The sequence below is a fragment of the Hypanus sabinus genome, chromosome 10 (genome assembly GCF_030144855.1).
Source record: "Hypanus sabinus isolate sHypSab1 chromosome 10, sHypSab1.hap1, whole genome shotgun sequence".
NCBI lineage: Eukaryota > Metazoa > Chordata > Chondrichthyes > Myliobatiformes > Dasyatidae > Hypanus > Hypanus sabinus.
The window spans coordinates 76,013,395-76,037,364 of NC_082715.1; the positions used below are offsets into that span (position 1 = coordinate 76,013,395).

The following is a 23,970-nucleotide window of genomic DNA, read 5'->3' on the forward strand; positions in this document are numbered from 1 at the left end:
ATGTTGCCCTGAAAGGGAAGGTGTATTGCAGCTGCAACAGGAGCCAGTTTTCCAGAAAGCTGTCTGACCCCAGTCTGACACAATGCAGAATAGTGCAAACCCCAACACTTTCCACGACTGCAATGGAAGACAAAGAGACTGCGGTAATGAAATACCATAACTTATCTCAGAACTGCAGCCATCACTTCAAAATCATGATAATGTAATCTAGCCAATGTCACAGATGCACGGAACAAGAATAACAACTGAGTAGTACGACTGGACTTTTTTTACTGATTGATTTAGCCACTGTACACATGGGGGAACTTACAGCGTGGGAATGATGAACTGGGCCCATCGAGATGCAAAATGTGTCCAGTCAAAATCCTGTGCAAAAGGAGAGTAAGTCTTCCTCGCAAAGGAGGTTCAATTGATTCACTGTACAATCAATCGGCACTTGCCACATCTTGTAATCGATCCAGTATGGTGCAGAAGATAGTTCCAAAAGCTGGGTTTATAGGTGGTGAGGTAGTGGTTAGACGTGGTTAATAACCAAGGCAGAGGCAAGGGTTGTGTCGATACCATCACCCTAAAGGCTGAGATATACACAGGTTTCACTGCAAGGGTGTTCGAGCTGATTGTCAACTTCAGGAAGGGTAAGACAAGAGATCACAAACCAATCCTCACGAAAGGATCGAAAGTGGAGAGAGTGAGCACTTTCAAGTTCTTGGGTGGGAATATCTCTAAGGGCCTAACCTGGTCGCAACATATTGATGCAGCTATAAAGAAGGCAAGACAACAGCTATATTTCATTAGGAGTTTGGGAGGAATTTGTTTGTCACCTAAGACACTTGAAAACTTCTACAGATTTACTGTGGAGAGCATTCTGACTGGTTGCATCACTTTATGGTATGGGGGAGGGGCCACTGCACAGTATTGAAGTAAGTTGTAGAAGGTTGTAAAAATAATCAGCTCCATCATGGGTACTAGCCTCCATAGTATCTATGACATCTTCAAGCAGTGTTGCCTCAGGAAAGCATCGTCCATCATTAATGACCCCCACCACCCAGGACATGCTCTCTTTTCATTGTTACCAACAGGAAGGAGGTATAGGAGCCTGAAGGCACACACACAGCAAATCATGAATTGCTTCTTCCCCTCTGCCATCCAATTTCTAAATGGATATTAAGATACACTCTTAATACTTCTATTTAATTTCTGCTTTTACTCTACTTGTTTTAACTTAACTACTTAAGATACATATAAAATTACTGTAATACAACTTTTTTCTGTATTTATCATGCACTGCACTGTACTGCTGGCAAAGTTAACAAACTTTATGACATATGCCAGTGATATTAAACCTGATTCTGATTTCATTGGGATGGGGAATTAAAAGACTGATAGGAATGCTGAATACAATTGGTAAGGCGTCATAAACCTGTAAAGACTTTACCAAACTTGCCTCGGATTCTTCACAGGGAATCTAAAACTCTTCAGCATTCAAGTGCTAGTAAATTCTTTTGAACAAACAGATGGATTAATAGAGATTAAAGATCAGCTTTATTTGTCAACATGAACATCAAAACAGTGAAATGCATCATTTGCAGCAACAACCAACACACTCTGATAGTATGAGTTTCAGTCATTATGATCCACTGTTCCATTCATCAGTCCAGTGAATCTTTTATTCTCTTGATAGTATGCATATCTTTTTCAAAAATAAAGAAATCAAAACAACGTACATGATGCACCATCAATAACTCACTCTGAGACGTAAAGGCAAGATATCGGCTTTTATTGACTGGAAGAAGGAACAAGCAGTGAGTGACCATCATACTACATCCTGGAGACTGAGAGGTCGGGCTCCGGCCTCAATTGCCTTTATACAGGGGTCTGTGGGAGGAGCCACAGGAGCAGTCAGCAGGGGGCGTGTCCAGACAGGTATATGTAGTTCACCACAGTACAATACTCCGAGTATAGTCTCAAAAAGGCCGTGTATGAGTGTAGTGATAAGTCTATCGTACTTATCCAGCAATAATGGTCAATCTACCACGTATCCTCCAAATTGCTTGCTGAACCTACTGTAAGTTATAGCTTGCAATGGCTTGAGTACAAGAATATCAGGTCCCTATGAACAACATCATTTCCAAATTCAGTATCTAGAAAATGCTTAACATTTCTGTTTCTATTTAAATCAATGCGCAAACTCAACATATTTCCCACACCTGGTACAACAGTGCCAAGGATTGGAACAAGCTGGGTGGTTGGGTGTGCCAACACTGCTCCAGTTTTACATATTCACAGTTAGTTTGTCGATATCCTCTTGAAACTTCTTTACATTCTATCACAATCCACATTCCAACTTGGTTTGTATCTCACTTCAGTGACATTTACCGGGAGCATCATGGACAAAGGACCCAAGGCATTGTTGAGGATCCCTACCACCCATTCCATAATCTCTTTGACCCACTACAGCCAGGAAGGAGGCACAGGAGAATCAAGGCTAGGACTACCAGACTAGGTAACAGCTTCTTCCCACAGGCTGTAAAACTAACGAATACCCTGCCACATCGATCATCTAGATAATGCATAATCAGAATTGGTGGCAAAAGGAATGGTGAACCTAGATTTAAATAAAGGTATTGTGAATATTTTCTTCCACAAATTTCTCCACACAGACATTGTAAGACTCAGGCAAAACTGCATGGAATCACCTGCACAAAGCTACAAACACAAGAGATTCTGTGGATCAAACACGAGGAAATCTGCAGATGCTGTAAATTCAAACAACAACACATACAAAATACTGGAGGAACTCAGCAGATCAGGCATAATCTAGTGAGAGGAATAAACAGTCGACATTTTGGGCTAAGACCCTCATCAGGACCCTTCAAAATGAAGGGTCTCAGTGTGAAAGTGGACTGTTTATCTCTCATTGCTGAGTTCCTCTTGCATTTTGTGTGTATAGTACATTTACCTTTTCTTGCTTCTCTGTCCTACCACATCAGATGCAATATTGTGTGGAGTATTTTATTAATACTGAAAAATGCCACCCCAGATCGGAGGTGAGAGCCAACTCCTCTCTCCAGGGCACTGGAGCATTTCGTTGCAGTGGTTCCCAGGTACAAAGTGAGGTATGATCCACTGTTTGGCTAATTTAAATGCCTGTCTTGATAGACTGGAAAGACAGGGTGCCGGGATCCAAGGCGAGAGCCAATTTTATCACTCTCAGTGATGGCCACTGCTTTTTCCATGGTGCCAAGGCTATGAAGACTGGCCCGGCTGTTGTGCCCTGTGTCTGCTGATATGATGAACTGATAAGTGAGGCTTTGAGCCTAATCTGAGGTTCAGATCTGAGGACTCATTCTGGTTCAGAATATTGTTGGTCGTTTCAGTTGCTCAGATGATTTGTGTTTTTTCCCTTTCTCTTGTATATTGGGTGTTGGTCTTTTACTTATTTATTATTAAATTGTGTTCTTTCAGTTTTCTGGTAAGCAAACAAATCTTAAGGTTGTATTATTTATACATTCTTTGATAACAAATGTACTTTGAATCTTTGAACTGCTTCAGTGTTTGAAGCATATTTCTAAATGATTTGACACAATTTAAAAATGCCTTTAATTCACATTTACATGCTTCCCTTAAAATGAAACAGAAAATTAATACTTCAACTCACTCAGAGCAATGCTGTTTGTTATATATAATGTACATAGCAATCCAATGATTCTTTCAATACAGTCCAAATCCAGTTCACCAACTTGTTGCTACTCTTTGCTAGCCAGCTCGGCCGATTTAATGGGTGTTCCAGGTGGTTTCATCCTTTCATTGTTCATCACAGCTTCTTTCTGTTTCAGGGACTTGCCACGGTTGGCTCTCAAAGAGTGGGCAGGCTGGAAAGGAGGCAGCAGCAGAGAATACAGCAAGAGATTTAGTTGTTTCTTCCAGGAGTGAGCTATTCTCCTTTTCAACTCTTAAGCAAACAATTGCAGGAGAATTCACCTTTCCAAGAGAATAACTCTACTATACTGCCGACAAAGTACTAATCTATTTTTATTTTGCCATATGCACACCAAGAACCTGCAATGTACTAAATTGCCATATAAAGGACAACCAACACTGTAACAGCACCAGTGATCCATGTTCAATTCCGCCACTCTCAGTAAGGAGTTTTATGTTCTCCCTGTCACTGAATAGGTTTTCTCTGGTTTCCTCTTACATTCTCAAGACGAATAGGTTAGTAGGTTAATTGGTCACATGCATATAATTGGGTGGCATGGGCTCACTGGGCTGAAAGGGCCTGCTAATTGTGCTGTATTTCTAAATAAATAACTAAGTGAATGAATGAATAAATAATGAATAAATAAACAAACAAATAAATTAGATGAATGCATGAAACATCTCGGGCATAGGAGGGTTCTGTGCTTGAGCCCCATTTTGGAGATTTAAGACTATACAGTAATTTACTCTAACATTCCCATTATGGTATTGAAGGCTACCTGCACTATCCGAGATCCCCCTTTTTCCAATGGAGATTAAAATAGAGTCATAGAAAACTACAGAGCAGAAACAGGCCCTTCAGCCAATCTAGTCCATGCTGAACCATTCAAATGTCCATCGACCTTTACCCAGATCATAGCCCTCCATACCCGTCCCATCCATGAACCTATCCAAACTTTTGTTAAATGGTGAAATTAAAATCACATCCATCACTTGCGCTGGCAGACATTCCACAGTCTCAACTTCCTCTGAGTGAAGAAGTTTTTCCTCATGTTCCTCTAAAAAACTGCACCTTTCATCCTTAACTGATGACCTCTAGTTGTAGTCTCACTGAATCTCAGTGGAAAACCTGCTTGAATTTACCCTGTCTATACTCCTCATAATTTTGTATACCTCTATCAAATCTCCCCTCAACCTTCTAGGGAATAAGTTCTAACCTATTCAATCTTTACCTATAAGTCTGGTCCTCCAGTCTTGGCAATATCATTGTAAAAACTATCGTCTTTTAATCTTATTTACATCTTTCCTTTAGGTAGGTGACCACAACTTCACACAATAATCCAAATTGGACCTCACCAACATCTTCTATAAGTTCAATATTACATCACAACTCTTGTATTCAGTACTTTGATCTATGAAGGTCAAAGTGCCAAAAGCTTTCTTTATGATCCTATCTACCTGTGACACCACATTCAATGAATTATGGACCTGTATTCCCAGATCCCTTTGTTCTACCACAGTCCTCAGTGACCTACCACTCACTGTGTGACCTGCCCTGGTGTGTGCTCACAAACTGCAGCACCTCAAAGTTGTCTGTATTAAATTCCATCTGCCATTTTTCAGATCATTTGTCGAGCTGGTCCAGATCCTGCTGCAAGTTTTGATAGTTTTCCTTGCTGTCCAATCTTGGTGTCATCCGCAAATTTGCTGATCCAGTTAACCATACTATCACCCAGATCACTGATATGGACCACAAACAACAATGGACTTAGCACTGATCTCTGCATTACTCCACTGGTCACAGACCTCCAGTCAGAGAGGCACCATCTACTTCCACTCTTTGGCTTCTACCGTAAAGCCAATGTCCAATCCAATTTGCTACCTTAGCTTGATTGCCAAGTGACTGAACATTCTTAACCAACCTTCCATGCGAAACCTAGTCAAATGCCCTGCTGTATTCCATGTAGATAACATTCATTGCCTTTCTTTCATCAACTTTTTTGGTAACATCCTTGAAAAATCACCTACCACAAACAAAGCCATGCTGACTGTCCCTTATCAATCCTGGTCAATCCAAATACTCTCTTGAAATTCTTTCCAATAACTTTCCCACTACTGATGTCAGGCTCACAGGCCTATAACTTCCTGGTTTATTGTTAGAGCCTTTCTTAAACAGCAGAACAACACTGGCTATCTTCTACTCCTCTGGTACCTCACCTGCCACCAAGGATGATTTAAATGTCTGTTAGGGCCCCTGCAATTTCTGCACTTGCCTCCCACAGGGTCTGAAGAAAGATCTTGTCAGGACCTGGGGATTTATCCATCCTGATTTACCTCAAGGCTTTGTCCTCTGTCGTCTGTATAGGGTCCATGACCTCATTGCTGCGGTGCCTCATTTCTATAGTCTCCCAATTAAACACAGATTCAAAAAACAAATCTACTTAAGATCTCCCCTATTTCTTTAGGCTCCACACATAGATTACCATTCTGATCTTCCAGAGGACTAATTTTGTCTCTTGCTATTCTTTTGTTCTTAACGTATCTGTAGAAACCCTAAGGATAATCCTTCACCTTGTCTGCCTTCTTTTAGCCCTCCTAATTACTTTCTTAAATGTTCTCTTACATTTCTTATACTCAAGCACCTCATTTGCTCATATATGCATACACTTTCTAAGCACCTCCTATCCTTTTCTTAACCAGGGTCTCAATATCGTACAAAGCAAAGGTTTCCTAAACCTGTTAGCCTTGTCTTTTATTCAGAAAGGCACATTCCAGCTTTGTATTCTCAAAATTTCACTTTTGAAGGCCTCCCACTTACCAAGTACACCTTTGCCTGAAAAACAACCTGTCCCAGTACACACTTGACAGACCCTTTCTGATACAATCAAAATTGGCTTTTCTCCAATTTAGAATCTCAACCTGAGGACCAGACCTATCCTTTTCTATAATTACCTTGAAATTAATGGTATTATGATCACTAGATGCAAAGTGTTCCCATACACAAACTTCTGTCACCTGTCCTGTCTCATCCCTAATAGCCTATGTGGCTACATCGGCTTTCTCAGGCTGATATAGCTATAAGGACTCAAAAAACCCTTTGGCATTACTTTGAAGAACAGCTGGCAAGTTCTACCACTTCTTGATCATTTTTTGGGGGGGGGGAGAGGAGAGAGGTTCACATTCCCACATTGACACTGCCTCTGAATGAACAATACACCCTTCAATCAATATCATTAACAAAATATTTTTAGTCATTTTCTTACTGCGCACATGCTTACTGTAATACTGCATGTTCTAACTTTGTTACTTTACTTAATTGGCTATAAAGCACCTTGGCACATTTTAGAACTGCAGACATACAAGATCTTTCTTTCTTATTGCCTAAAAAACTGCTTATAAATTACATTCTCAGTGCTGGCTAAACAGAACTAAAAATATGAATGAACAAATGATCGACATTGATACTCACAGGGGGAGCTCCTCTGGGTCCGCAAGGAAGCTTTCCGCCCTCTTTCTGTCATTACTGGGATTGCAGGTCGAACTGGTGCAGGTCGAATACCAGCATTCCATTCAGATCTTTGGGTTAATGATTGGGCTTCTTCTTTGGAAACAAAACTTCCCACAGCACCATGACTTGCCCAGACTGGACGAAGTTGGCACTTTTGACTTAAGTTAATGTCAAGAGACCGGCACATCTGAGCACAAATCAAGCAGACGAAACAATCATAAGTAGTGGAAATGCAAAACAAAAAGTGTTAGGAGATGTACAGGAGGCTTAAATCAAAAGCAGAACAGCAGAGATGACTTAGCAGTAAATGATATTTTACTAATAAACTGTAAAGCAACAAGCCACAAGGGGTCACAAAACAAGAGAAATTAGTTTACAGTGAATTTATTATCAAAGCATGTATATATTATACAACCTTGAGATTCAATTCCTTACAGGCAGCCAAAAAAACCAAAGAAACCCAAAAGAACCCATTTAAAAAAAGACCGTCAAAGACCCAATGAGCAGTGAGAGAAAAAATGAATTGTGCAAACAATAAAAGTAAACAAATAGCATTCAGAAGTGAAGTTTAAGAAAGCAGTCTGACCACAGACAGGAAGCCTCAGCCACGGTTCAGCACAGAGCCAAGTGGAGCAGCAAGTTCAACCGGCTCATCCCTTTCCTCCGGCCCCGACACCTTCACCCTTTCAATTTAGCCTGGCACTCATCTAAGCACCGGGTCATTCCTTGCTTTCAGACCCAGACTCTGTCATTTCAATACACTCTGGGGCCTGGACCCCACCACCTAGATTCGGCCTGGTGCTGAAATCGATCAAACCTCGGGTCTTTCCTCACTCTTGGGGATGTGTCTGCACTTCTCCTTGACTCTACTTCATCTCAGTTCTGCCATATCAAATTGCTTCCAAGTCCCCTCCACCAATGGCCATATATTGGCTTATTCCTTGTTCCCTGGTCTGACATGTTACAACCATACTGTACATTCAAGACTTTAGTTCATACCACAAAGATGCCAGGTCATACAGATGGTTCAAAAGCTCAACTCAGAAAGTGAAGTTATAGGCTATTGTTTGCCATGATTGTTTATCAGAGAAGTGTTATTAATAAAGTATTTAGTTTCCTTTAATTTGTTTGTCACCAATAAGTACTCACTGAGCTTCACCAGTGCCTTCTTTAACTGACAAGGCAACAAGGACCCTCCTTACTATGGCTAGCACCCGATGGCGCAAGATGATCTGGATGTGTCCAGTGGAACTCCTCAATGAGTGATGAATCCAAGGTGAAACTGGACAACACCCAAGACCTCTCCTCTGGGCCGCACCTTTCCCAGTCAACTGGGTACTGCACACCCCATCCACAATGAGATCAATCCATCAACCGACGAAATATTTACACTGGATCACCTTCCACCATCCTTGGTTCTGGAGGTGGATTGAGTGATTCATGGACAATGGGCTTGAGGCAGGATATTTGGTACGTTATTGTGATCCTGGAGATGATAAGTGAGTGGGTTGATACAATGGGTAATCTTAAAGAGACCAATGAACTGGGGTGAGAGCTTGCAGGAGTCAGTATGCAGGTGCAGATCTCAGGTGGACAGCCAGACATGGTTCCCAGGCCAGAGTAGTTTACCTGAGTGCCAATAGCGGCTAACTGCCTGGCAGCTGTAGGCACAGTTGGCAGCTAGTATGGCCTCTGTGCCCTCTTTCCAGCATTCCGACATCAGCAAACCAGGGCCCTGGTGGACAGGACCTCTACCGTTAGCTCCTCTGCGAGGAATAATGGTGGCTGGTAGCCATAAAGCATTTCAAAAGGTGACATACCTGTGGCAGATGAGATACGCAGATTGCAGAACAGTTCAGCCCAGAGCAGATACGTCTTCTATATGGAAGGGTTAGGAGCAGTGAGACATCACAGAAATATCTCCACTTGATGATTATCCCTTCTGGTTGGTCATTGGTCTACAGATGATAGCCAGAGGATAAACTCACTGAGGTGCGGAACAAGGAGCGGAAGGCTTGCCAGAAGCAGGAGACAAATTGTGGGCCTCCATCTTACACTATGTTCTGAGAGAAACCGTAGAGGCGAACTTAATGTTGGAGAACCAGGTCCACCAAGTCAGCAGCTGACCGAAGTCTGAGGAGAGCAAGAAAAGGGCGGCATTGTGGAACTGGTCCACCATTGTCATGATCACCATGGTCAATAAACCAGCAGGAACCGCAGGAGACCAGAGGGCTGCTGGTTGGAGGAATTCGACTGGGCACACTGAACACCGTCATTCACTCATCTCCCTAGCGGATGTGGATCAGACTGTACGTGCTCTGTAGATCCAGTATGGTGAAGATCTGAGCCCTGCGGAGTGTTTCTAATGCGCTATCCATCAAGGGAAGAGGGTAGTGTCTCTTAATGGTGATTTTGTTGAATTCACTATAGTTGATGCAGGGATGAAAATCCCCATTTTTCTTTTTGAAAAAAGAAGAATTTTGCACCAGCTAGGTACTGAGAATCTTGAATGAAGCTACACTGTAGTGTTTCAGCAATGTAGTCATTCATGGCTTGGGTCTCAGTAGGAGAGATAGAGAAAAGACGACCTTGGGACAGGAAGTTGTGGTGTCAGTTGGGGATCTGTCAAAGCATTTGGACACCACAATCCAGAGATCCAAGGGACGAAGTTGACGTTCACAGGGTTGCTGGACTGAGACAGAGAGTTGGTAGTGAGTAGATGGTCAATGGTTTCCTGCTGCTTCAGGACCATGTGCTCCTGTTGAAGGGTGACTTCTTTTAGGTGAGCACACTCTGCTAGGTCACTCATCCTGTCAGGAGATGTAGAGGAGGCTTGATCCACAGCAGGGGAGACGATTTAACAGTAAATTATATTTTACTAATAAATTTCAAAATAACAAGCCATGAGGTGTCACAAAACGGGAGAGAACAGATACTTAACATAACAAGGTAACTGAAGACTGTGAGCAACTGGTTGAAGCTGGCTGGTTCTATGGGTGAACAAAGGACTGTGAATGAGAGATGGATTTAAATATCAACACAGGTGATGAGTTAGAAAAGAGTGGCAGGTGACTTCTGCAGCTGGGTGGAGACTGGGAAGTCCTGTCTGTGCAGGCCTGACAATGAGACTGCCATTAGGCAAGGTCCATGGAGATAATGCAGCTAGTTCCAGGGAGCAGATTCACTAGGTACACGATGTGGCTGCGAGAAAGGAGATAGAGGTATTCTGTGTTGGTGATTAAACTACAGAGTTGGACTATTTATGCAGTTAAACATATTGTAAGTATTCCAATGGTAATATTTTGAAGGGGAGAAGTTGAGTTTTCCCAGTAAACACACTAATCAATTATCAATCAACATCATTAAAAGTCTCTTTGGTCATTGGTCCACTGCCATGATATCTTGTTCAAGTAATAACTCACATTTCTTAACAGTACAATTGTAATTATACTTCAAGGATTACAAAAGGATTTGGTATGTTCATGATTATGAAAGGTAATACAGAAATCCATTGCCTGGTTTGGGGAGCATGCCTTATGAGAATAAGTTGAGTGAACTCGGCCTTTTCTCCTTGGAGCAAAGAAGGATGAGAGGTGAACTGATAGAGGTGTATAAGATGATGAGAGGCATTGATGGCGTGAATAGTCAGAGGCTTTTTCCCAGGGCTGAAACGGCTAGCATGAGAGGGCACAGTTTTAAGGTGCTTCGAAGAAGATACAGAGGAGATGTCAGGGGTAAGTTTTTATGCAGAGAGTGGTGAGTGCGTGGAATGGGCTGCCAGCGACAGTGGTGGAGGCAGATATGATAGGGTCTTTTAAGAGACTCCTGGATAGGTATGTGCTTAGAAAAATAAAGGGCTATGGGTAACCCTAGGTAATTTCTTAGGTAAGTACATGTTCAGCACAGCTTTGTGGGCCAAAGCGCCTGTATTGTGCTGTAGGTTTTCTATGTTTCTATTTCTTGCTCTTACCACTGTCAATACATCGAGGCACAACTGCGCATGTGCAAGGACGTCAGTGAGTTAGACCAGCAGGAAGATTTAAAAAGAAGACAGCTTAATAGAGTGGGCACCAGAGGAGCGAGCAATGGAGTGGAGGTAGACAGAATAGGAGGACTTCGGCTCAACAGGGCTTCGGCGATAAAGGGTCAAGGTGAGGTACATTACTTGTGTAGAATAGAAACAGGAAGTATGTCTGTGAGGCCGGTGTTCTGTACTGGATGTCAGATGTGGGATGTCCGGGAGACTCCCAGCCTCCCAAACGGCCACATCTGCGGAAAGTGCATCAAGCTGCAGCTCCTTAGGGGCTGGGTTAGGGAACTGGAGATGCAGCTTAATGACCTTTGTCTGGGTCAGGAAAGTGAGGAGGTGATAGATAGGAGCTATAAGCAAGTAGTCACACTGTGGCCTTGGGAGACTGATAGGTGGGTAACAGTCAGGAGAGCAAAGGGCAAGAGTCAGATACTAGAGAGTACCCCTGTGGTGTCCCCTTAACTATAAGTACTCCTGTTTGAGTACCGTTGGGGTGGATAGCCTATCTGGGGGAACAGTGGCTGCATCTCTGGCACAGAGTCTGGCCTTGTCGCTCAGAAGGGTAGGGAAAGGAAGAAGGCAGCAGAAATAGGGGACTCTAATTGTTAGGGGGTCAGACAGGCGATTCTGTGGACACAGGAAAGAAACACAGATAGTAGTTTGTCTTCCAGGTGCGAGGGTCCAGGATGTTTCTGATCACATCCATGATATCCTGAAGTTGGAAGGTGAACAGCCAGAAGTCGTGGTATATATTAGTACCAATGACACAGGTAGGAAAAGGGAGGAAGTCCTAAAAACAGACTAAAGGGAGTTAAGAAGGAAGCTGAGAAGCAGGACCTCAAAGGTAGTAATCTCGGGATTGCTGCCTGTGCCATGCAACAGTACGTATAGGAATAGAGTGAGGTGGAGGATAAATGCGTGGCTGAGGGATTGGAGCAGGGGACAAGGATTCAGATTTCTGGATCATTGGGGCAGGCGTGACCTGTACAAAAAGGACAGTTGCACTTGAATCCAAGGGGGATCAATATCCTGGCAGGAAGGTTTACTAAGGCTATTGATCATGAGACCATAAGATATAGGAGCAGAAGTAAGCCATTCAGCCCATCGAGTCTGCTCTGCCATTCAATCATGGGCTGATTTAATTCTTCCAGTTATCCCCACTCCCCTAATTTCACTGCATACCCTTTGATGCCCTGGCTAATCAAGAACCAATCTGTCTCTGCCTTAAATACATCCAATGAACTGGCCTCCACAGCTGCGCGTGGCAACAAATTCCAGATTAACCATCCTCTGATTAAAGTAATTTCTACGCATCTCAGTTCTAAAAGGTTGCCCTTCAATCCTGAAGTCATGCTCTCTTGTCTGAGAATCCCCTACTATGGAAAATAACTTTGCCATATCTAATCTGTTCAGGCCCTTTAACGTTCTGAATGTTTCTGTGAGATCCCCCCTCAATCTCCTGAACTTGAGGGAATAAAGCCCAAGAGCTGCCAGACGTTCCTCATATGATAACCCTTTCATTCCTGAATCATTCTCGTGAATCTTCTCTGAACCCTCTCGAATGTCAGTATATCCTTTCTAAAATAAGGAGCCCAAATCTGCAGACAATACTCCAAGCGTGGTCTCACGAGTGCCTTATAGAGCCTCAACATCACATCCCTGGGGAGAGTTTAAACTAGAATTGCTGGGGGGTGGGAACTGAACTGAAGAGACGGAGGAAGGGGCGGTTTGCTCACAAATAGAGGAAGCTTGAAGACAGTGCGAGAGGGATGATAGGCAGGTGATAGAGAAGGAATGTGCTCAGACCAATAGTTTGAGATGTGTCTATTTTAATGCAAGAAGCATCATGAACAAAGCAGATGAGCTTAAAGCGTGGGTCAGTACTTGGAACTATGATGTTGTGGCCATTACACAGACATGGATGGCTCAGGGGCAGGAATGGTTACTTCAAGTGCCAGGCTTTAGATGTTTCATAAAGGACAGGGAGGGCGTCAAAAGAGGTGGGGGCATGGCACTGCTGATCCGAGATAGTGTCACAGCTGCAGAAAATGGGGGAGTCATGAAGGGATTGTCTACTGAGTTTCTGTGGGTGGAAGTTAGAAACAGGAAAGGGTCAATAACTTTACCGGGTGTTTTTTATAGACCACCCAGTAGTAACAGGGATAACGTGGAGCAGATAGGGAAACAGATTCTGGAAAGGTGTAATAATAATAAGGTTGCCGTGATGGGAAATTTTAATTTCCCAAATATTAATCGGCATCTCTTAGAGCAAAGGGTTTACACGGGGTGGAGTTTGTTAGGTGTATTCAGGAAGGCTTCCTGACACGATATGTACACAAGTCGACAAAAGGAGAGGCTGTACTTGATCTGGTATTGGAAAATGAACCTGGTCAGGTGTCAGGTCTTTAAGTGGGAGAGCATTTTGGAGATAGTAATCACAATTCTATCTCCTTTACCATAGCATTGGAGAGGGATAGGAACAGACAAGTTAGGAAAATGTTTAATTGGAGAAAAGGGAAATATGAAGCTATCAGGCAGGAACTTGGAAGAATAAATTGGGAACATACATTCTCAAGGATATGTATGGCAGAAATGTGGCAAATGCTCAGGGGATATTTGCGTGGGGTTCTGCGTAGTTACGTTCCAATGAGACAGGGAAAAGATGGTAGGGTACAGGAACTGTGGTGTACAAAGGCTGTTGAAAATCTAGTCAAGAAGAAACAAAAAGCTTACGAAAGGTTCAAAAAATTAGATAATGACAGAGATCTATAAGATTATAAGGCTAGCAGGAAGAAGCTTTAGAATGAAATTAGGTGAGACAGAAGGGGCCATGAGAAGGCCTTGGCGAGCAGGATTAAGGAAAACCCCAAGGCATTCTACAAGTATGTGAAGAGCAAGAGGATAAGACACAACAGAATAGGACCAATCAAGTGTGACAGTGGAAAAGTGTATGGAACTGGAGGAGATAGCAGAGGTACTTATTGAATACTTTGCTTCAATATTCACTACAGGAAAGGATCTTGGTGATTGTAGGGATGACTTACAGTGGATTAAAAAGCTTGAGCATATAGACATTAAGAAAGAAGATGTGCTGGAGCTTTTGGAAAGCATCAAGTTGGATACGTCTCTGGGACCGGACAAGATGTACCCCAGGCTACTGTAGGAGGTGAGGGAGGAGATGGCTGAACCTCTGGCAATGATCTTTGCATCATCAATGGGGACGGGATAGCTTCCAGATGATTGGAGGGTTGCAGATGTTGTTCCCTTATTAAAGAAAGGGAGTAGAGATAGACCATGAAATTTTAGACTAGTGAGTCTTACTTCAGTGGTTAGTAAGTTGATGGAAAAGATTCTGAGAGACAAAATTTATGAACATTTGGAGTGGCATAATATGATTAGGAATAGTCAGTATGGTTTTATCAAAGGCAGGCTGTGCAGTACGAGCCTGAATGAATTTTTTGTGGATGTAACTAAACATGTTCATGAAGGTAGAGCAATTAATGTAGTGTATACGGAATTCAGCAAGGCATTTGGTGAGGTACCCCATGCAAGGTGTATTGAGAAAGTACGAAGGAATGGGATCCAAGGGGTCCTTGCTTCGTGGATCCAGAATTGGCTTGTGCACTGTGGTAGAAATGGTTAAAACTAGTGTCTGATGGGATACTTGACCATTCTGGAACAGCTGGGCATAAGACTGCTGACGTGTGTCGAGAATAACCTTGGATGATAAGCGCAATATCAGGAACTCTAATTAATAAGATACCAGGCACCTGGAACCAGAAGGGAGGATGCATCTGGGGATAAATTATGAGCCCTGATAACAGGGAATGAAGAGGACTGTTAGACTCGCATTGAGAGATTAACTGACATGTCTTTTAAGCGATTGATCATGTACTGATCATCAGATGCCAAACAAAGTTATGTGGTTTGTCTTTTTGTATAAATATGAGCTCAGTATAACCTAGAATTCAGAGTTCTGGTGACAGTGGAGACTGCTGCAGACTCTCCATGATATCATGTTAATAAACTCTTAAAAAGAAACTCAAAGTCGCTCTGGGTGTCCTTAGTTAGTGTTTCCACGATAGAATCTGGCAACGAGGATGGAATCTCCATCTCCTCACTTTCAGAAGGATGTAGAAACCATTGAAAGGGTGCAGAGGAGATTTACAAGGATGTTGCCTGGATTGGGGAGCATGCCTTATGAGAATAGGTTGAGTGACTCGGCCTTTTCTCCTTGGAGTGACGGAGGATGAGAGTTGACTTAGAGGTGTACAAGATAATGAGAGGCATTGATCGTGTGGATAGTCAGAGGCTTTTCCCCAGGGCTGAATTGGCTAGCACAAGAGGGCATAGTTTTAAGGTGCTTGGAAGTAGGTACAGAGGAGATGTCAGGGATAAGTTGTTTTTTGTTTTTTTTTTAAAACACAGAGAGTGGTAAGTCTTTGGAATAGACTGCCAGTGGCGTTGGAGAACGCAGGAACGATAGGGTCTTTTAAGAGACTCCTGGATGGCTTCATGGAGCTCAGAAAATTAGAGGGCGTTTATTTTTGCACTGTATCAATGTTCTTCATTTTGATCTGGGTTTTTTTATCTGTAGTTATGTAGAAAATGTATTTAAAAAACTAATAAAAAAAAGGAAAATTAGAGGGCTATCAGTAAAGCCTAGGTAGTTCTAAGGTAGGGACATGTTTGGCACAGCTTTGTGGGCCAAAGGGCCTGTATCGTGCTCATGTTTTGTATGTTTCTAAGTTTCTATCTCCATTAATCAAGATCCAAAGAAAGGCTAACTAAGAGAGCAGAGTTAAATTAAGGGACTGCCCTAGCTGAAATGGGGGTAGAGTCCGGATTAAATGTTAATAAACTCTTAAAATGAAACTCGAAGTCACTCTGGTGTTCTTAGTTAGTGTTTCCACGAGAGAATCTGGCGACGTGGATGGGGTCTTCATTGAGTAAGATCCGAAGAAAGGCCAACTGAGAGAGTCGAATTAAATTACAGGACTGTCCTAGCTCAATTGGGGGTAGAGTCCTGATTAAATGTTAATAAACACTTAAAACAGAACTCAAAGTCACTCTGGCATTCTTAGTTAGTGTTTCCACGACACCCAGAGAAGGCAAAGAGTGGTTGTAGACAGGTCATGTACTGCATGGAGGTCGGTCACCAGTAATGTGCCTCAGGGATCTGTTCTGGGACCCCTTCTCTTCGTGATTTTTATAAATTATCTGGATGACAAAGTGGAGGGGTGGGTTTGTAAATTTGCTGATGACACAAAGGTTGGGGGTTTTATGGATAGTGTGGAGGGCTGTCAGAGATTACAGCGGTATGTTGATGGGATGCAAAACTGGGCTGAGAAGTGGTAGATGGAGTTCAACCCAGGTAAGTATGAAGTGGTTCATTTTGGTAGGTCAAATATGATGACAGAATATAGTATTAATGGTCAGACTCTTGGCAGTGTGGACGATCAGAGGGATCTTGGGGTTCAAGTCCAAAGGACACTCAAAGCTACTGTGTGGTTAAGAAGGCATATGGCACATTGGCCTTCATCAATCATGGGATTGAATTTAAGAGTCGAGAGGTAATGCTACCACTATATAGTACCTTGATCAGACCCCACTTGGAGTACTGTGCTCGATTCTGGTCACCTCAATTCAGAAAGGATGTGGAAACTATAGAAAGGGTGCAGAGGGGATTTACAAGGCTGTTGCCTGGATGGGGGAGCATGCCTTATGAGAATAGGTTGAGTGAACATGGCTTTTTCTCTGGAACAGCGGAGGATGAGAGGTGACCTGATTGAGTTGTATTAGATGATGAGAGGCATTGATCGTGTGGATAGTCAGAGACTTTTTCCCAGGGTTGAAATGGCTAGCACGAGAGGGCATAGTTTTAAGGTGCTTGGAAGTAGGTACAGAGGAGATGTCAAGGATAAGTTTTTTTATGTTGAGTGGTGAGTGTGTGGAATGAGCTGCTGGCGACGGTGGTGGAGGCGAATACGATAGGGTCTTTTAAGAGACTCCTGGATAGGTACATGGAGCTTAGAAAAATAAAGGGCTATGGGTAACCATAGGTAATTTCTAAAGTAAGTACATGTTCGGCACTGCATTGTGGGCCAAAGGGCCTGTATTGTGCTGTAAGTTTTCTATGTTTCTATGTATCAGTTGCATAAACTACTCCTTCTGCTTTAAATTCTACTTCTCTCCAGAAAAATTCATAAATTATCTGGTCTGTGACAGCAAAAGATTCAGAGGATATTAAAAAAAACCTGAGAGGGAAACTTAATCCTCAAATATTTTACTATCTTATGTCAGAAATGCTTTTTTTGAATTTTCTTTTTATCATTTAACAAATGTTTGAATCTATTTTCTGGTACTCGGAAGTTTAACTGCAGTGAAAGCATTTTCATCACGGAATAAAACTAAACTTCATTCTCCTGTAATAATGAGGTGCAGTAAACAAAAATGATCAGTAGATGGCAGAGATGTACCAATTCTGGTTGATTCATCCTCGACCTGCAATTGGTGTCTTATGAATCAAAGCACTTGGACAAAATGGCAATGTTACAATAACCATGGGGAAACTTCAATATGCAGGTAGATTGGGAAAATCAGTTTGCTGCTGGAATACAAGAAGGGGAATTTCCAGAGTGTCTAAGATATGGCTTTTTAGAGGCATGGCTTTTCCTTTAAAAGTATACAAAAATTAGTGGGAAGTTAGAGGATTGGGAAGCTTCTAAAAACCAACAGAAGGCAACTGAAAAAGTCATAAAGAAGATAAAGATGGAATATGAAAGTAAGCTATCCAGTCATATTAAAGAGAATACCAAAAGTTTCTTCTGATACATAAAGTCTAAAAGAGGCGAGAGTGCATATTGGACTGCTGGAAAATGCTGCTGGAGAGGTAGTAATGAAATAGCGGATGAACTGAGTAAGTATTTCACATCTGTCTTCACTGTGGAAGACACTAGCAATATGGTGGAAGTTCTAGGTGTCAGAAGTCATGAAGTGTGTGAAGTTACCATAAATAGAAAGCAGGTTCTTGGGAAACTGAAAGGTCTGAAGGCAGGTAAGTCACCTGGACCAGATGATGTACACTCCAGGGTTCTGAAAGAGGTGGCTGAAGAAATCATGGAGGCATTAGTAATGATCTTTCAAAAACTACTAAGTTCTAGAATGGTTCTGGAAGACTGGAAAATTGCAAATGTCACTCCACTCTTCAAGAAGGGAAAGAGGCCAAAGAAAGGAAACTATAGGCTAATTAGTTTGACCTCAGTGGTTTGGAAGTTGTTGGGAGTCATTTTTTTAAGGATGAGGTCTCAGGATATTTGGAGGCGCATGATAAAATAGATCATAGCCAACATGGTTTCCTCAAGGGAATACCTTGTCAGACAAATTTGTTGAAATTCTTTGCAGTAGTAACAAGGAGGATAGACAAAGGAGAATCGGTTGATGTTGTGTACTTGGATTTTCAGAAGGCCTTTGACAAGGTGCCACACATGAGACTGCTTAACAAGTTGCACGCTCACAGTATTACAGGAAAGATTCTTGCATGAATAAAGTAGTGGCTGATTGGCAGGAGGCAAAGAGTGGAAATAAAGGGAGCTTTTTCTGACTGACTGCCAGTAACCACTGGTGTTCCACAGGGGTGTGTGTTGGGACTTATTCTTTTTACACTGTATGTCAATGATTTGGATGATGGAATTGATGGCTTTGTTGCAAAGTTTGCAGATGATATGAAGATAGCTGGAGGGGTAGTTAGTTTTGAGGAAGTAGAGAGGCTACAGGAGAATTTAGACAGATTAGGAGAATGGGCAAAAAAAATATCAGATGGTATCCAGTGTCGAGAAATGTATGGTCATGCACTTTGGTAGAAGAAATCAAAGAGTTCACTCTTTTCAAAATGGAGAGAAAATACAAAAAAACTGAGTTGCAAAGGCACTTGGGAGTCCTTATGCAGTATTCACTTATGGTTAATTTGTGGGTTGAGTCGGTGGAGAGGAAGGCAAATACTACATTAGCATTCATTTCAAGAGGACCAGTATATAAAAACAAGGATGTAATGTTTATAAAGCACTGGCGAGGCTTTACTTCAAGTATTATGAGCAGGTTTGGGACCCTTATCTTAGAAAGGATGTGCTGAAACTGGAGAGGGTTCAAAGGAGGTTCACTAAAATGATTCCAGGTTGAATGGCTTGTCATATGAAAAGCATCTGATGGCTCTGGAAATGAGAGGAGACCTAATTGGAAGCTATTGAATGGTGAAAGTCCTTGATAGAGTGGATGTGGAGAAGATGTTTCCTATGGTGGGAGAGTCTAAGACCAGGGGACACAGCCTCAAAATAGAGGGGTATCCTTTTTGAACAAAGAGGAGGAATTTCTTTAGCCCAAGGGTGGTGAATCTGTGGAATTATTTGCCACAAGCAGTTGTGGAGGCTGTATTTATGTATTCTTAAGGCAGAAGTTGATAGATTCTTGATTGGTCAGAACATAAAAGGATATGAGAAGGCAGGAGATCAGGGCTGAGAGGAAATTGGATCAGCAATGATAAAATGGTAGAGTAGATTCAATGGGCCAAATGACTTAATTCTGCTCGTATGATCTTATGGTGTTATGAACACCTTATTTTTATCCGTTTGCTGGCTATTAATGCAATACTGTGTTCATATTGCAAGTGAATCCATTCTTTTTCCACTTTCTAATTTTCTTATATTTTGTTGCTGTTTATCTTTACTCCATGTTCCTTAGTGTTGTCCAGTATTTCAGTCACTTTTAAGGATTCAGGAATTAGGTGGACAGTTGGCATGGATGAATGAAGCAATGTCTGCAAGTGATGGTGGACAGTCCATCTGAGAAAGCCATTCCTACAAAAGCTGTAAGATATTGCATGGCTACAGAGGTTTGTCACGGGATATACCTGAGAATCCTGTTTAATTATCTACAGAAACCTTAGATTACCTCTTCAGGGCATGAGTTTGGGATGGTTGGAGACAGAAAACACCATAGTGTAACTTCAGTTTTGGACTGTTTAGAGATCAGAAGACATTATAAGTCAATAAGTCAACAGAACCATTTTCAGTGAAGACTGGTGCTAAATAAGCCTGTGCTGTGACATTGTCTCCATTATGTTTCTCAGACCCGACCACAATGTAGCATCCTAACTTCACTAAATTTCTCATTACAGTGACACTAACTTTCAGAACTAATGGAAAACTGTTAAGATTGCAGAACCAAGGTTATTCAAATCTGTACCAGGGTACTATAGTAAGGGTTAGTAAGTTGTGGGCCTGCTGTGTTGGCACTGGAAACGGGGAGACACTTGCAGGCTACCCCCAGCAAATCCTCAGATGATGTTGGTCATTAACAAAAACAACTCATTTTACTGTTTGTTTCAATGTACATGTGGAGCTACAGTAAGTACTTAACACTAGCACTTGAGCCCACTCAGAGGCCAAGCCCCAAGCTATTGTCAATACTTGCAATGAAGCTTATGAGACTGCCTTATACTAAACATCTACAGGCTAATGTCCTCTGTCAACTTGCCTTCACTGCATTACACTGCCTCCTGACCATATTGGTTCACAGCAAGACATGGAAGACATGGGCCCTTCCCATATACTGGGAGTGATCTATCTGTAAAAATATACATTTTTAATTCATTTTATCACTGCCTTCAATGCACCATCATTGAATCTGAAAACACTTCAAAATAACCACTGTCTCTGCAAAATCTTCTAATTCAGAGGGAGGAACAATGAGCCTATGAACGCTGACCAATGTTCCCAGTACTGAAGCCCAAGCTACACCAGCTATGAGACAGGATTCATAATCAGAACTATGGATTTCTTGCACAAGATTCCTGAATACTCTATTCTGAAGAAAAGATTCATAATAATGAACAAAGCTTCATTGAAGAATTGTATAATTCTTGCTGATTCCTGCTAATTCTCTCCTCTGGCTCATGGGAGAGAAGGAGAATTTACAAAGAAATTAAGAACCGGTACACTGCTGCTTGAAATTCTGCTTTATGAAGTCTTGATAAAATCAGATTAAAAATTTTAAAGGAGAGCAAGTTAAAATGATTCTTAAACACTAGGAGCTGAGGGGAAAATTAAACAACTTAAAGCAAAATCAATATTCTCAAATCTGATCATTGTGAATCTGCAATCAACAAAGGGAAAAGAGTAATCAATTGGATTGTCAAGGCAGAAGCAGAAATAATATGGTACACACATAAGATGCTGGAGGAACTCAGCAGGTCAGGCAGCCTCTATGTTTCAGTCCGAGACACTTCACCAGGACCCTTCATTGAAGCGTTAACCTTTTATTCCCTTCAACAAATGCTGCCTGATTTGCTGTGTACCTCCATGAACCTTGGAATCCAACAGAATCCATAGAGGGGAATAAGCAGTCAACCTTTCAGGCCTGTCTTTGGGACAAAAGTAATCAGGACAAAGAAAGTAAGTATTGGTGGGCATACCAGTGATTTTACTTTCCGCATCTTATAGTTTGTTGACGGATGTTTCTTTCTGTCATGACTTTGTCGAACAAGATCAGGAGACATGCGGCTTCCTTTCTTCTTCCTGGAAAAATACACCAACCAAAAATAATATTATTAATTCAAAGCACAGCATGTAGAATGAATAAAGTTTTGCAGGGCATCAGATGCCTTAACCAAGAGCTCATATTATCTGCAGGAAAATGCATGGGAGATTATACAATGCAAATATATCCTTGTGATAGATTACAGAAATGACCACAATTCCAATAAATAATGCTATTAATTAACTTGCTGTACATGCAGAACATTCAAAGGAAGAGCCTATTTTGTCCAATTAAAAATCTATTCAGGCTTTTGATAGTAATCTTCATAAACGTAAGAATAAAATGTGATAAGCATTTTCCATAACCTATCCACCAAAAATAATGCCATTCTCCTTCAGAAATAGATCGCCAAACTGAACTTAGCTTCTAACCCTCCCCTGAAGAGAAACTACTAATATTAGTGGACTCAGGTTAGTTACTGATGTTACAGGCCCAAGATCAGGGGCAGACAAGTCAGAAATGACAACTAATATGCATCTGTAAGCTCGTAGCTGGAGGGTTTCCAAAAGCAGGTCCCGCGGGTGATAAAGGGCCTGTATTTCCCTCAACTTTTCTATCTGACCCATGCAGACCTTCTGATGAGGATGGTAATTCATTCAAGTCCCTGATTTCCTTTCCTGACCTTCCTGTGGACCAAGAAGAACATTGCTGGTATGGATGAGAATACTCTATTTGCATGCCCCTCACTCTGCACTGGATTAAACTGTGGGCATCTCAAGACAGTAGAAGTATATCTACCACTTCATCAGCAAGTATCTCTACCACTTTAAGACTGGTAAGTGAACACATCTCCTGGTCCACCGGACAATGACTGTTGGCCTCTGTAATTCAGCAAGAGCTCTCAAGTGTTGCCAGCCTGGGCATCTGCTGATAAGAACATAACTAGGAGCAGAAGCAGGCCATTTGGCTTGTCAAGCCTACTCAATAAGACCATGACTGATCTGACTGTGGACACAGCTCCACTACCTGCCTTTTCTCCATAATCCTCAATTCTCCTGCTATGCACAAATCTATCTAATTGTGTTTCAAATATACAGAATTTAATGGGTAGCCGGCACTGCTTCCATAGGCAGAGAATTCTACAAATTCACTATCACTGGGAAAAGCAATTTCTCCTCATCTCTGTCCCAAATATATTCTCCTATATCTTGAGGCTGTGTTCTCTTGTTCTAATCTTACCGACCAGTGGAAAAAACTTCCCTGTCTCTATCTTATCTATTCTTTTCATAATTTTATGTCTCTATAAGATCACCTCTCATTCTTCTGAATTCCAATGAGTATAATCCCAGGTGACTGTTTCTCCTTAGAGAATTATGCCCTCATCTGTGAAATCAACACAGTGAACATCTGCTGCTTCACCTCCAAGTAATCTTTCCTCAAGTAAAGAGACCAGAACTGCACAGAGTACTTCATGTGCAGCTTCATCAGTACCTTAAGCAGATACAACATAACCTTCCTGCTCTTAATTTCAATCTCTCTAGCAATGAAGCTCAACATTTAATTTGCCTTTTCCATAACCTATTACACCTGCAAACCAATCTTTTGCGATTCATGCACAGACACTCTCAAATCTTCCTGCACAACAAACAGTATGCTGGAATCTTTCACCACATAAATAATAATCTGATCTTCTATTTTTCCTTCCCAAGTGGATGACCTCACATTTATCAATGTTGTAGTTTATCTGCCAGACCCTTGCTCACTCAGTTAACCTATCTATATCACTCTGCAGATTCCCCAAATCCTCTGCACAATTTGCTTTTCCACTCAATTTAGTGTCATCAGCAAACATACTGTAGATATGCTATACTTGGTTCTCTCTTCCAAATTATTAATGCATATCATTCTTGGTCTTTAGCAAGTTTCCTTATACTTACCCAACTAGCTCAATAGGATCACTGTTGTCCAGGTAGTTGAAACGTATGGTATCTGTTGGGTGTCGGTCTGAACCACGCCAGGGTGGGAGTTCAAGCCGAGCTTTCCCAGGTGGGGAGCGAACTGTGGGCTGTTTCTGCTCTGCCATATCCTTTGATAATGAGTGAACAATAAATTCTTCTTTAGGTGGTGTCTGGGAACAAGAAGAACCCTGGATTAAGAAGGGCTGTAGAATCGGCCCAAAAGTTTCAAAACTGATTGAAAT

At 41.8% G+C, this 23,970-nt stretch overlaps 1 protein-coding gene across 7 annotated transcripts in view; it reads right to left on the reverse strand.

Annotated features, from left to right (window-relative positions):
• Positions 1-1,523: 1,523 nt before the first annotated feature.
• Positions 1,524-23,970, reverse strand: part of fbxo16 (F-box protein 16) — a 44,946-nt gene continuing 22,499 nt past the window's right edge. For all 7 annotated transcript variants that reach the window (XM_059982109.1, XM_059982111.1, XM_059982110.1 and 4 more), the window contains 4 exons: positions 23,708-23,898; positions 21,706-21,808; positions 7,169-7,394; positions 1,524-3,872 (listed from right to left, as the gene is read on the reverse strand). In XM_059982109.1, the coding sequence (XP_059838092.1) occupies positions 3,805-3,872; positions 7,169-7,394; positions 21,706-21,808; positions 23,708-23,898 (588 nt within the window). In that variant the 3' untranslated portion in view covers positions 1,524-3,804. The remainder of the gene's footprint in view (positions 3,873-7,168; positions 7,395-21,705; positions 21,809-23,707; positions 23,899-23,970) is intronic.